Source organism: Manis pentadactyla, chromosome 7, assembly GCF_030020395.1.
Source record: "Manis pentadactyla isolate mManPen7 chromosome 7, mManPen7.hap1, whole genome shotgun sequence".
In the NCBI taxonomy this organism is placed as follows: Eukaryota; Metazoa; Chordata; class Mammalia; order Pholidota; family Manidae; genus Manis; species Manis pentadactyla.
The window spans coordinates 122,545,254-122,558,866 of NC_080025.1; the positions used below are offsets into that span (position 1 = coordinate 122,545,254).

At 33.9% G+C, this 13,613-nt stretch overlaps 1 protein-coding gene across 3 annotated transcripts in view; it reads right to left on the reverse strand.

The window, feature by feature from the left end:
* The window catches only part of WASL (WASP like actin nucleation promoting factor), a 73,907-nt gene that overhangs the window by 15,742 nt on the left and 44,552 nt on the right, over positions 1 to 13,613 (reverse strand). For all 3 annotated transcript variants that reach the window (XM_036905600.2, XM_057504734.1, XM_057504735.1), the window contains 4 exons: positions 11,852 to 11,875; positions 5,487 to 5,655; positions 4,431 to 4,473; positions 3,201 to 3,354 (listed from right to left, as the gene is read on the reverse strand). In XM_036905600.2, coding sequence (XP_036761495.1) covers positions 3,201 to 3,354; positions 4,431 to 4,473; positions 5,487 to 5,655; positions 11,852 to 11,875 — 390 coding nt within the window. The remainder of the gene's footprint in view (positions 1 to 3,200; positions 3,355 to 4,430; positions 4,474 to 5,486; positions 5,656 to 11,851; positions 11,876 to 13,613) is intronic.

Sequence of the window (13,613 nt, forward strand, 5' to 3'; positions counted from 1 at the left end):
CTAACAAATGGAAACTCATCCCATGCTCTTGGCTAGGAGGAATTAATATAGTCAAAATGGCCATCCTGTCCAAAGCAATATACAGATTTGATGCAATCCCTATCAAATTACCAACAACATTCTTCAATGAACTAGAACAAATAGTTCAAAAATTCATATGGAAATACCAAAGACCCCGAATAGCCAAAGCAATCCTGAGAAGGAAGAATAAAGTGGGGAGGATCTCACTCCCCAAATTCAAGCTCTACTACAAAGCCACAGTAATCAAGACAGTTTGGTACTGGCACAGGAATGGAGCCACAGACCAGTGGAACAGTATAGAGACCCCAGATATTAACCCAAACATTTATGGTCAATTAATATATGATAAAGGAGCCATGGACATACAATGGGGAAATGACAGTCTCTTCAACAGATGGTGCTGGCAAAAATGGACAGCTACATGTAAGAGAATGAAACTGGATTACTGTCTAACCACATACACAAAAGTAAATTCGAAATGGATCAAAGACTTGAATGTAAGTCATGAAACCATAAAACTCTTAGAAAAAAGCATACGCAAAAATCTCTTGGACATAAACATGAGCAACTTCTTCATGAACATATCTCCCAGGGCAAGGGAAACAAAAGCAATAATGAACAAGTGGGACTATATCAAGCTGAAAAGCTTCTGTACAGAAAAGGACACCATCAATAGAACAAAAAGGTACCCTGCAGTATGGGAGAATATATTCATAAATGACAGATCTGATACAAGGTTGACATCCAAAATATATAAGGAGCTCACGCACCTCAACAAACAAAAAGCAAATCATGCAATTAAAAAATGGGCAGAGGAGCTGAACAGACAGTTCTCCAAAGAAGAAATTCAGATGGCCAACAGACACATAAAAATGGGCAGAGGAGCTGAACAGACAGTTCTCCAAAGAAGAAATTCAGATGGCCAACAGACACATGAAAAGATGGCTCCACATTACTGGTCATCAGAGAAATGCAAATTAAAACCATAATGAGGTATCACCTCACACCAGTAAGGATCACCACCATCCAAAACACAAACAAGAACAAATGTTGGCGAGGTTGTGGAGAAAGGGGAACCCTCCTACATTGCTGGTGGGAATGCAAATTAGTTCAACCATTGTGGAAAGCAGTATGGAGGTTCCTCAAAAGGCTCAAAATAGACTTACCATTTGACCCAGGAATTCCATTCCTAGGAATTTACCCTAAGCATGCAGTAGCCCAGTTTGAAAAAGACAGATGCACCCCTATGTTTATCACAGCACTATTTACAATAGCCAAGAAATGGAAGCAACTAAGTGTCCATCAATAGATGAATGGATAAAGAAGATGTGGTACATATACACAATGGACTATTACTCAGCCATAAGAAGAAAACAAATCCTACCATTTGCAACAACATGGATGGAGCTAGAGGGTATTATGCTCAGTGAAATAAGCCAGGCGGAGAAAGACAAGTACCAAATGATTTCACTCATATGTGGAGTATAAAAACAAAGAAAAACTGAAGGAACAAAACAGCAGCAGAATCACAGAAACCAAGAATGGACTAATGGTTACCAAAGGGAAAAGGACTGGGCAGGAGGGGTGGGATGGGAGGGATAAGGGCATGGAAAAAGAAAGGGGGCCTTATGATTAGCATGTATAATGTGGGGGGGGCATAGGGAGGGCTGTGCAACACAGAGAAGACAAGTAGTGAGTCTACAGCATCTTACCAGGCCGATGGAAAGTGACTGTAATGGGGTTTCTGTCGGGGGGACTTGGTGAAGGGGGGAGTCTAGTAACCATAATGTTCTTCATGTAATTGTAGATTAATGATAATAAAATGAATATAAAAAAACAAAAAGAAAAAAAAACCCAATCTAATTAAATAATCAACTCTTAGCTACATGTACTCAGGTGACAGGGCATCCATGTTGATGACCTAATAAATGCCAAGAGTAATTCATTAACTTGTAAATTCGGAGAGCTCAGAGAGCCCCTGAGCATCATTTGGTAGTACAAGGTGAAGGTGGGGAGTAACAGTGGAGAAAGAGAGTGTCAAGGAACGCATTAGGGTCCTCAAGACCGCCCGTCATCTGCACACTAACAGTAACTGTGATGATTTACTCTGGGAACATTGAAAAACAATGGTGGTGTATCCAACGTGTTTTGATTAAAAATACGAACTTGGAAATGTAATTTTTTCACTAGATAAATTAGCATCATACTAGTTTCAGTGGAATTGGCGCTATGTTTCCGCAACAGCAGTTATGACCATACACTTGTTTATATATTTCCACACTAGACTAGACTTCTGAGGGCAGAAACCTTATCTCCACATCTAAATATCCTAGAGACCTCAGTGCTAACATAATAATGTTTACCAATGAGTGAATCAATCAATGAAGAATGAAAGATCAAATTAACATCAGCAGTAAAAAAGACAGAGGTAAGTCAAATACCTACTTTACAAGGACAGTTAAGTTCTTCAGAAGAATGCTTTGACTAACTGGAGTTTTTGCTTTGCTGTAATATCTATTATGAGTATACAAAAACTAGGAAGAAAAGCAGCCCAAATGGATAAGGTGGCAAAGAGATGACATACTGGCAAATTTCAAGTTACTGTATTTGCTTTTTATTGTGATAATTAAGATACAACTAAAATACAAGATCCCTTAAGTGAAATATCACATCTTCAAAGCTTGCAAAGTGTTTGTGATGTCAGGTACCAAATGACAAATTTTGTACTTTATCCAAGAAAAAAATATTTGTATTTCAAAATAGATTTTCATTACTTATATTCTGAAAATGCTTATGTATTATTGACTAGATAGTGAGTGTATTTAAATGATTTCTTCTGAATTGTAATAAAACCAAGTTTAATGGTGATTTCTAAGACTCATTAAGTAATATATCAGCAGCTATAGTACTTATTTCTAAAGTAGAACAGCCAGAAAGTTTTTAAATGGATTTTCATGAATTTAATATAAGACATTTTAATAATAAGCAAACCTTGTCAAATTTTTTAGTTATACCAGAAGAATGTTGAACATAGTACCCTTGGCCAAATTATTTCATTCATAACTTCATAGAATCTGATTAAGCAAAGTTCACATGAACGTGTGTAGCTGTTTTCCATAAAATTCACCTCAAGATTTAAAGGAAAAAACAGAACACTTTAATAGAAAAAAAAAAGTTACCTTGCCTTCGCAGTTCATTTTTAACAGCTTCAACACCTCCTGTTTTTTCAATGAAGTCATATATAACTTTTGATGTTTCTCTGTCTTTAAGTTGTGCTTCTGAGATTCCACACATATCAAAAAGATTCTTCAGTTCTGGATCCAAATTATTCAACTGCAACAGATAAAATAACTAACTATAAATCCAGCTCAAAAAATAAGCATGTTAAAATTCTTATCTGAGCCCTTTATGAAATTATCTTATGAAATCATTTAAGGTTATAAACTTTTAATATGGTTGTATTATTTATATGCTAACTAGACTCTCTTATAAAAAATAGAACAGATAAGAATAATAGATTTTATATTTTAATCATATTTTTTTTGTTCCCTGCCTTTGAAAGAAGAACATTTCATTTATATTTTTTATTAACCCATTCATGATTCATACATCTCTAATGCTCACCTGTTCCACCTTGTCATAAATAAGATTTATGTTTAATCATAAATAAAACAAAAAAGTAAATCGATTTGAAAATTTTAGGTCAAGGCCCTCCTTGTAACCTAAGCACCCCATAGTGCGCAACTTAAAGAAGAATTCAATAAATTTTGTGGAGTTATAACACTGTAATTATAAGAAAAAAAAACAAAAGGACTTTTGATTCCAATCAGAAATAACAGTTCTCTTCAAAATAACTTTTCCAAACCCTGATTATCTATCAAATGTGAATAACATATTACTTAGGTAACCAAAATAGATTAAATGCTAAATAAACAATTATTTTTGGCAGCAATTTCACCTACCTTGCTCAGAGTGCTATAAATTAATGAATGATGAAACTGCCGAAAAGAGTTATAGAAGAAGATCTAGATAATTTAACAACTGGATATTAAGAATTTGATTACACTATTTTGATTATAGTATTTTTCAGTAATTTGGCACATATTCTCCTGAAGTGATTATTTAGTATTTAGCAGAAATAATTTTCTTCTCTTGGTTTTCAAAACACAAGGATTTTACATTATAGTATATAAAGCCAAGGAGTACAAAAACTTTGTCTTTGGGGGCTTAGCCATGAATGATAGAACAAAACTATGGTTTCAAAGCTCAGTGATATATGTATATAAATTTGAGCACATTTAGATAATATCAGAATTCACAAAAATGAATAATTAAAAATAAAAATCTAAAGAAAAGCGATAATGTTCCCACATAGAGTAAAAAGGTTTATGGCTTGTGAAAACACTTACGTCAAAACCAGTATTTGGATCCCAACCAACATGTCCAATGTGCCTAAAGTAGTTGGCAGAAAAAAAAAAGAGAGAAAGAAAAAGAAAATACATAAAGGGCATTAAAACAATATATATGAAATCTAATCCATCCAATGAATTTTTGGCCTGAATTAACAGTTCTCAAAGACATTCAGAGAAAAACTGTATGAGTATTTTGGAGATCAGGATTCTAGCCCTGATTCTGATACTAATTAATTATTAACATTTTTGCACAATATTTCTGAGCATTCATCTTCTTAACTATCAAACTAGCATAAGAATATGAGCATCACATATGAAAGGACAGGAATTCTGTAATGAGCAAGTGAAAAGATACAAAAATACTTGAATTATGTTAAAAAAATACCAAAGGTTTGACATCTGCTTACACATAATGTTCCTATGTTAAAATCTAATCCCCAATGGGATGGTATTTGGAGGTGAGGATTTGGGGAGGTAATTAGGTCATGATGGTAGATTCTTTTAAGAATGAATGACATTAGTGCCCTTAAGAAAGAGGATCCAGAGAGCTCCTTTGCCCTTTTCCAACAGGGGAGGACACAGAGATGGTTGTCTATGAACTTGAAGTGGGACTTCACCAGACATCAAATCTTGCCTGCCTCTTCCCAGACTCCAGAACTGTGAGAAATAAATTTCAGTTGGTTATAAGCCATCTAGTCTATGGTACTTGGTTAAGCACCCAAACAAACTAGGACAATGCCTCCAGGCAATTTCCAAATACCATTTATAGAGAAAAGTGAGAAATCATTTTTATGTACAATAATTAGTTGAAGAAGCAATTCTGTTTTTCTTTTCTGATGGCTGGAAAAGTAAATAAACTGTTAAGATTCAGAGAAAATCTACTGAGCAATAGCCTTAAAATAAAAAAAACAAAACTCCACAGCTAAATAGACATGCAAATGTAAAAGTAATACGAGTCCTCCTAAAAATAAAAATTTTCTAACAAGTTAAAAATCAAGAGCAGCAATAAGTAAATTGAAAGTAAAGAACAGAACAGCAAAAGAACTGTCTTACTGGAAATTGCTTGGTGTTCCAATATCTGCCTTGGTTATCCTCTTCTTTTTAGTTTTTCCTTTTTTCTTTTCTTTGGTATGGGAGATATTGTTCACTGGTGGACCATAAAATCTATTCGTTGTGATTTCTGGATTTTTTATGTCAACTGTTGCCATGGGTAGATTAGGACCTGCAAATAAAGTTGAAGTAATATTAAAGAGAGATAATTTAAGATAACAATTCTTACAATCATAGTTTATAATTTAAATATCTTTCTCTGAGGTAGGACCACTTCATTACTATAAATTATTTACATTTTAAACTTGCATGGTAATTTTTAAATAATGGAAAAAATACAGCCTAAATTTCAAAAGCCTAAAATAAATTTTTTGGATGCATTAACATAGATAGCATTATTTCAAAGCAAATTTAACATTCTTATAACATTAAATCCCATGAGGAATATGAATTTTTAACAGAAATTTAAACCTAATCGGTCTGGTCCCTTAAATTCTGACTGTAATAGCCTCACACATTCCACATTTCTCTCAGTAAAATGGTATATATCACATAACATGAAACAGTAAAAAAAAGTAAGAGTTTACTTTGTTTTAAATCTAAGAAAGAAATCTAGTCTTACTTCCCTGATTCAACTTTATTAGTCCATGAGGAAAAAAGTACACATTTTACTACTACTTTTTACCAAAACTAACATATTTAAACCCAGTAATATTTTCCCCAAAACATTTTCACCTTTCACAAGGTTCAACAGCAAAAATGCTTCAGATATTATTAACAACATCTTCAGGAATGATACAAATATAGCATAAAATCTGTTTTATAATTCACAAAAATATTCTTGGTCTTAAAAGTATGAGAGTCTGAATGAAATGTATTCAACTTAAAAATTCTTATAAATTTAAAGGGCAACACATGTTCCATAGAGATTCCATTTTAATGTATGATTCTCTGACAAAACCTATCAGAGCAAATTTCCAAGATGCTTATGCTAATTTTAAAATGTTGTATAAAATACAATCACTATCATGCAGAAAAACAGCTAACATAGCAGGCCTGAGATGGGTACTCTTAGAAACAACTGCTTGCAAAGCTGGCCTTTAGCAGGCATCTGGGAACTAGGATTTGAGAGGGTTCCCTTCATTCTCTGATAAGATGGGCTCATTGTGCCTCAACTGTTTGTGCTAACACAATGTGGTTTATGCCAAACACCTGTTCCTTCTGGGTGTCTAGAATCTCAGTATGTGCTAGACAAAGGATGCCTACTGTCTAGCCACCCCCACCCAATAAACCTGGGGCACCTATCTCCAATGAGCTTCTCCTTTAGGCAATATTTCACACATTGTAATAATTCATTACAATTAGGCACATCCACCGTGACTCAAAGGGGGCAAGACTTGGAAGCCTGTGTATGATTTCTCTCAGACTTAACCCCATGTGTCTTTCCCTTTGCTGATTTTGCTTCCTACCCTTCACTGTAATCATATTTGCCATGAATACCACTATGTGCTTGGTCCTGAGTTCTTCCAGTGGATCACCAGCTGTAGGGGTGGTCCTGGGGAACCCCCCCAACAATTATAGAATAGCAAACAGAAATCCCAAGAAATTATAGGCTAATGTATATTAGATGATCACTTAATACTAATTTCACTTTAATTCTTCAACTGTGCTGAAAACCTCAAATGTACTCTATTCATTAAAGTTATCTAAAAGAAAAATGTTTACTTATATATAACCCACTGTTCTCTCAACTCTATTAAAGATGAAATATAGCTAAAATAAAATTATGAAAGCCATCTGTCACCTTATCAGAAAAGCAATTTGAAAAGATGTGTATTTTTAATATCAAAATTCAGTTATTTTCCCTCAACAAAGTTTACTTATATGTAAGTATAATTAATATGCAAATGTCTAAAAGTTCTTTTTGTAATTTCATACAAAATTCCATGGAAAGTTGTTCATATTGGCAAGAAATAAAGAAATTCTTGGAAAATATGGAAGGTAGTGAATAATATGAATAAAATCATTAAAAGCTGATACAGTGTCAAGGAATAATCTGGAAATAACTGGATCAAGAATTAAAGGTTACTTAAAGAAATAGAGACAGTTTATTAAATAGATAAAAACTTTGATTTTCCAATTTGTTCAGATATCAGATTTCAGTGTTTACCGTAGTTTCATAAAATTAAGGGACCTACTAAGAATATCCAGCATTTGAGTGTTAGAGGGTTGATGGAAGGTTACACGCATACCTTCATAGACATATCTAATGATCTGTTTTTACTTCTCTTTCTTTCCTTTCCTCTCTTATTATAACTTATCCTTACCAATCAATATCAGCACCACCATCCACATAAAGATGCTGCAAATTACTATTTACTCTTTTATTTTCATACTTAATAAAATTTAAGAACTAACTTTAGACAGACTTAGGACTGTCAGAGTTAGGTACTCTCTTTGTATCTAGTACCCTTCCTGAAATAGGTATTCAAATAGCTAATATAAAAGAGCAACCAGATTCACCACTAAAAAAATAACAAAACAAAATTAGCAACTATAATTAGCTTTTAGGAAAAAACAAACACAAATATTTCTATGCTGCTTTAATTTATATAAAAGTAATCTACTATACTATGTATGTTCTAATTACAATTGGATAAAAGCAAACTTAATGGTTTAAATTACCCAAGCTAATAAATTCTTTCTGGGAAATAATAACATTAAGGTTCTTGTAAGCCTGATTTGTAACTCACTAGAGAAAACAGCTCAGCCATCTCTTAAGAAATTTCAAGGATGAAGAGGACAGGAACGAAATGTAAGTGGTATGTGGAATGAATAACCAAATTTAACTCAAATTAGACTGATTTTCTTCCTACCTCTACCCCCAAATCAGGCATAAAAACAATGTTACTCATCTGCCAAGCAGTTTGTAAAGTCTTTGCATTGGTATTTAGTGTCATTACACTTCAATCTCATTAATTCTGGCTAAAACATTTTTTTATTAAGTCAATAGAGGAAAATCCAAATGATAAGAGATATATAGAAAATTAGTATTAGCTGGGAAATTAGTTTTTTTTCTAAATCTTTTTTTTTAGATGAAAACTGTGGGCAAGAAAAGTAAGGTGATCTCTCAAGTCATACAATTAGCGACTAAGGCAAAGGTGAACTGTTACCATGGTTCCTAGTCCACTATCCTTTCAATTAACTATTGTTCCTTTTACACAAAAGTCAAAACATAAAGTGATTGACAATTACAAGTGTTATCATATATCATTCTTCACCAATTTATTAGTTCTCTGAGTTTAGAGTCCAACAGCTTATCATTCAATAAATATTTACTAATAACTTTCAAAATTTAGAAAATGGGTTTTTCGCATGTTCAACAGATTAGGTACCTGGTTATTTCTGTTGGCCCTATTCCTTTACTTTAGAGTTTGAAGGTATTAGAAAATAAGTTTAAAATGGTGTTCTAAAGTCCAAACAAATATTTGTCTCAAAAGTGACACACCAAAAATGTGATAACCTGTTCAAGGCACAGAGTCATTTTTTAATAAGTTTATGGAAGATTTGGTAACAGAGATATTCTTAATCATTTCTAATAAAGTTTAATTTAATTATTCCATTTATGAAATTACACTCATCCTAAGAACATGTACTAAGTAAATATATAATGGAGGGGATCTTTCCCCTATTTTTTCAAAAGACAGTCAAATGACAAATGACCTTCTTCTGACTGCCAACTGTCCATTGAAAAGGTCTTTTAATATTCTGACAGCTTTTCTAGTAATTTTAAATCTAAAAGAACTAGCTGAAGTCCTTCCCTTAATTACATATAAAGCTGAGAACTCTAACCAACGTAAAATGGTTGAGAAACAGGTGGCCCAGAGGCCTCAGATGTCAGTCATGAAGCTGAGAACAAATCATTGGAAAAGCATCTAAGCTAAAAGATGAGATTGATCAATAAAGAAAAAAGATGTATGGATTAGGAACTAGTGAGGAAGACACTGCATTGCTCTTCAGGAATATATATTACTTCTACATAATGTGCCTTTTTAATAGTTACAGTTTGAAAAGCTCTGCTAAACTGATAATCAGCACCTGCAGGGACATTGCAAGGCAGTGAAGATGCCCACTGCCACCTAGTGGTAGCACATCAAAACAGTTAAGTATTCTGCCACCTTGGAAATGGTGGGGGGGGGGTCTCTGCACAGTGGGGAGCACAAACAACCCACAGCAGGAAAAAATATTATAACTTCCAGTATATCTATCTCTTTCTCTATGGCATATGTAATATATGGATACCATACTATATATATATTTTATAATTAAGTATACAAATATTGGCAATATATGCTCATAATTTTGCCTTTTAATAATATTATTTTTTAAAAACTTTCTTTTTATTTAATGAAAAAAGCTTAGGACTACTGCACCAAAGGGTTAAAACTATACATGGAAGCATTCAGAAGCAAGAGTATCTCAGAGACAATAACTACATTTAATTATGATTATCTCTCTTACTAGGGGTAACAAAATTGTGAGACATCACTGGCACATAAAGAACAGACAAATTCTACCTATTCACGGATTAAGTGCCTCTTCAGAAATACACTTTGTATGTACTGAAAAGATTGAGTTAATAAAAATTAAGTATTTACATCCTTAACTTTAATTATATTATTTATACAATATATACAGTTTAAAATCTCAGGTCACTTTCCCAAAAGTGCTACCACTAGGCAGCCTTCCCACAGGTACTCAGTATACAGCCACAGAACGCAAAGTAACTTCAAAAACTCAGAAAGAGATTACAGTATTGGGCACACAATAAGGGCAACAAATTCTGAGACTGCATTAGAAGTTCACAGCTGAGTGCCTTCTGCCTCAGCGGCTTCTGCTTCCTCTGCCTCTGCACGTACTAGCTGTGGAACTGAAGATGTGTGACCCACCTCTCTAGGTCTCAGTTCTCCTGCAAATTCTTGACACAGCGTAAGCAGTTAAGAGGCCAGCCTCTGAAATCACTGGAGACTCAATTCTGCTCTACCACTTCTAGTTTTGTGAGCTTGAGCAAGTTCCCTGTCTGTACCTCAGTTTGCTCATCTATAAAATGGAGATAATAGCAGCTACTTCCTAAAGTTGCTTGACAGTAGCTGGCAGGTAATAAATGATTATTAAATAGTAACAACTATTATTATCACTGTCATTGTCTTCATTATGATAACTAATATTTATTACACACTATGCTAAAAGTTTTGATTACTTCATTTAATCTCCACAGCAGTCCTACAAAGCATTAAAATTTCCTTTTAAAAGAGCAAGTCAAAGTATACAATACTTGGCATACGGTAAAGCACTATTGAAGGTAGACTTTAAAAAAAATTATAATAAGGGAAATAATCCAAAATTAAATACAGCAATATTTGGCTCATGTTTTTATGTCAAGAAAACAAATTTAAGAACAAATCAGAAGACAATATAAAAGAAAGGAACCCCAACAATCACCGATGGTTGTCCTATTTAAGAATTCTGTATTATGTTGTTTCCCTGATGAGACAGAGATGCTTCTGAAGAGCAGGAGAGAGATTCTCCATCATAATGAAGGCTCCTGGAGCAATGGTTCTTCACCTTCATAGGGTCAGATACACCATTTAATGTGATAGAAGTCTTGGATCCTCTCTTCCCAGCGAAAAGAACAAAATACACTTAAACAATTTAGCAAACAATTTCAGGGAGGGTTTAAGGAGTCCAGGATGAGAATCTCTGCTCTAGAGATCTGGGACCTTGTTCTTTATATCTTGATATTCTGCATTTATGCTCTGGTATACACTATGTTTTTAAATAAATAAATCTATAATACTTAAGTGTTCACTGTTAAATTAAGGTGGGTTGTGTATACCTAACTATTAGTTCCAAACATCACAGTAAGGGCCCATTCTGAAAGGGACTAGTTTCATATTATCAGTGTGAAATATTTTGAAATTAAAAAAAAGACATATCTTAGTAGGAAGCTTTAAAATGAACTTGTTAGGCAAATATTTTTGAATATGCTGGACAAACTATTGTACATGCTAGACAAAATTTACTGACTTTAGGGAAGACATTAAGACCAGAGTGCACAGTTTTTAAACTTACACAACTGTGAATACACAATTAAGATATAAGTAAGATATATCTACCCCACATAGTCTTCCTTCATCCTAGACAAAAAGCCAAAGAATAGTATATTTCTAAGTCTCATCTGTTATTTTAAAATAAGAACAGAATGATAGTTGACCACATATAAAATATTAGGTATTAATGTATATGTTTCTATGAAGATTAAACTATAAGCTAAAATCTTTTTAATCAATAATTACCCAAGAGCTTACCATTTGGGGGATCTCGTCTTTTTTCTGTTAGAAAACAAAAGAATATTGTTAGACATATATAAATCAAAAATCAATGTAAAAAAATTAATTCACCTAAATCTGCCTTATTCCTAAATCAATAATATATAGGGAATTAAGAAAGGTTTCTCTCAGGAACTGACCTTATGCAGACATCTGAATAAAGCAAGTGAAGGAATACCATACTCAAAGGCCCTAAGGATGAAACAGCATGAAGGAGCATCATGAAGACTGGACTGAGTGAGCCAGAGGAAGAGTAGAAGTTGTTGCCAGGGACTGGATCATGTGGGGTTCCACACATCATAGTAAAAATATAAATTATATTCTGTGCATGACAGGAAGTCTTACAAGGTTTTGAATAGGGCAAGTGACATGATCTAATTTATGGTTTTAGAAGTTTATCCTGGCTACTCTGTTGAAAAAAGGTAGGGGACATAGAGGAAGACTAGCTGGGAGTGGGGTAGCCCAGATGACAGGTCAGGGTAACTTAGATTAGGGTGGTAGCAGCAGAGGTGGTGAGAAATAAAGCTGGACATGTTTTTGAAGGTAGACACAATGGGACTCAACTGGTACTATTTGAGGGACCATGGTGAGCCAGTGACAAGGTGGAGCAATGCCTTTCATTGAGATGCGGAAGACTAGGAGAGGAGTAGAACTGGTCTGGCTGGGATTGGGAAACATGGATCAAGTGTTCTGCTCAGACATGTTTAAGTTTGAAGGCTATCCTGGCACCCAACTGGAGGAGACAAGTCTGAAGGTCTGGGGAGAAGTCAGTAGTGTAGACAAAACTTAGGGAATCATCAGCATTTGGACAGGATTCAAAATACAGGACTGAATGAATGCACAAAGGTCATGAGCATATCCAGAGATGGTCTGAGCACTGGGGAGACCAAAATAATACTGAAAAGCTATAGCCAATTAGGTAGGAGTAAAAGCAGGATAACTTCTACATCAGTCCTTTGCATTTGTACTCTTATATACCATGTCTGACACAATTTTGACTTCAAGATAAAGTTCAAAAATGGCTGAAGAATTTTAAACAAATGTCATTTCCACAGATTTTCTAACACAAAATTTTCAAAGATTATAAGAGAAATACCCATCTATAATGATATATTAGTTTATAAACAGCCATAAACCAAAACCAACAGGATTTAATTGGGGGACAAGTTAAATATCCTGGCAATGGGAAATATATGTATTACTGCATCTGGTGGTCTGATAAAGTAATTTTCTGAAATATCTGAAGTAGGCAAGGTTTATCTAAGTCAATAAATATCAATCTCCAGTTTCCAAGGTAATGTTATCTCTGCATTCAGAAAGGAAAACACTTTTTAAATTGGTCATGACACAAATATGGAAATATACTGAGATAAATACAAAGTTCAGAGTGTAAATTCTGAGAAGCAATTACAGTTGACCCTTGAATATGGGTTTGAACTGTATGGATCCACTTATGCCAACTTTTTAAATAAGTATATTGGAAATTTTCTGGAGACTTGTGACAATATCAAAAAACATTTCTTTTCTCTAGCTTTATTACAAAAATACAGTCTATAGTACATATACAAAATATTGTTAATTGACTCTTTTAAATTATTGCTAAGGCTTCCAGGCAACAGTAGGATATTAGTAATTGTTTTTGGGGAGTCAAAAGTTATATGTAGATTTTTGACTGCACAGGTCAGAACCCCTGCATTGCTCAAGGGTCAGCTGTATGTAGAAATGTGACACTATCTTGGCT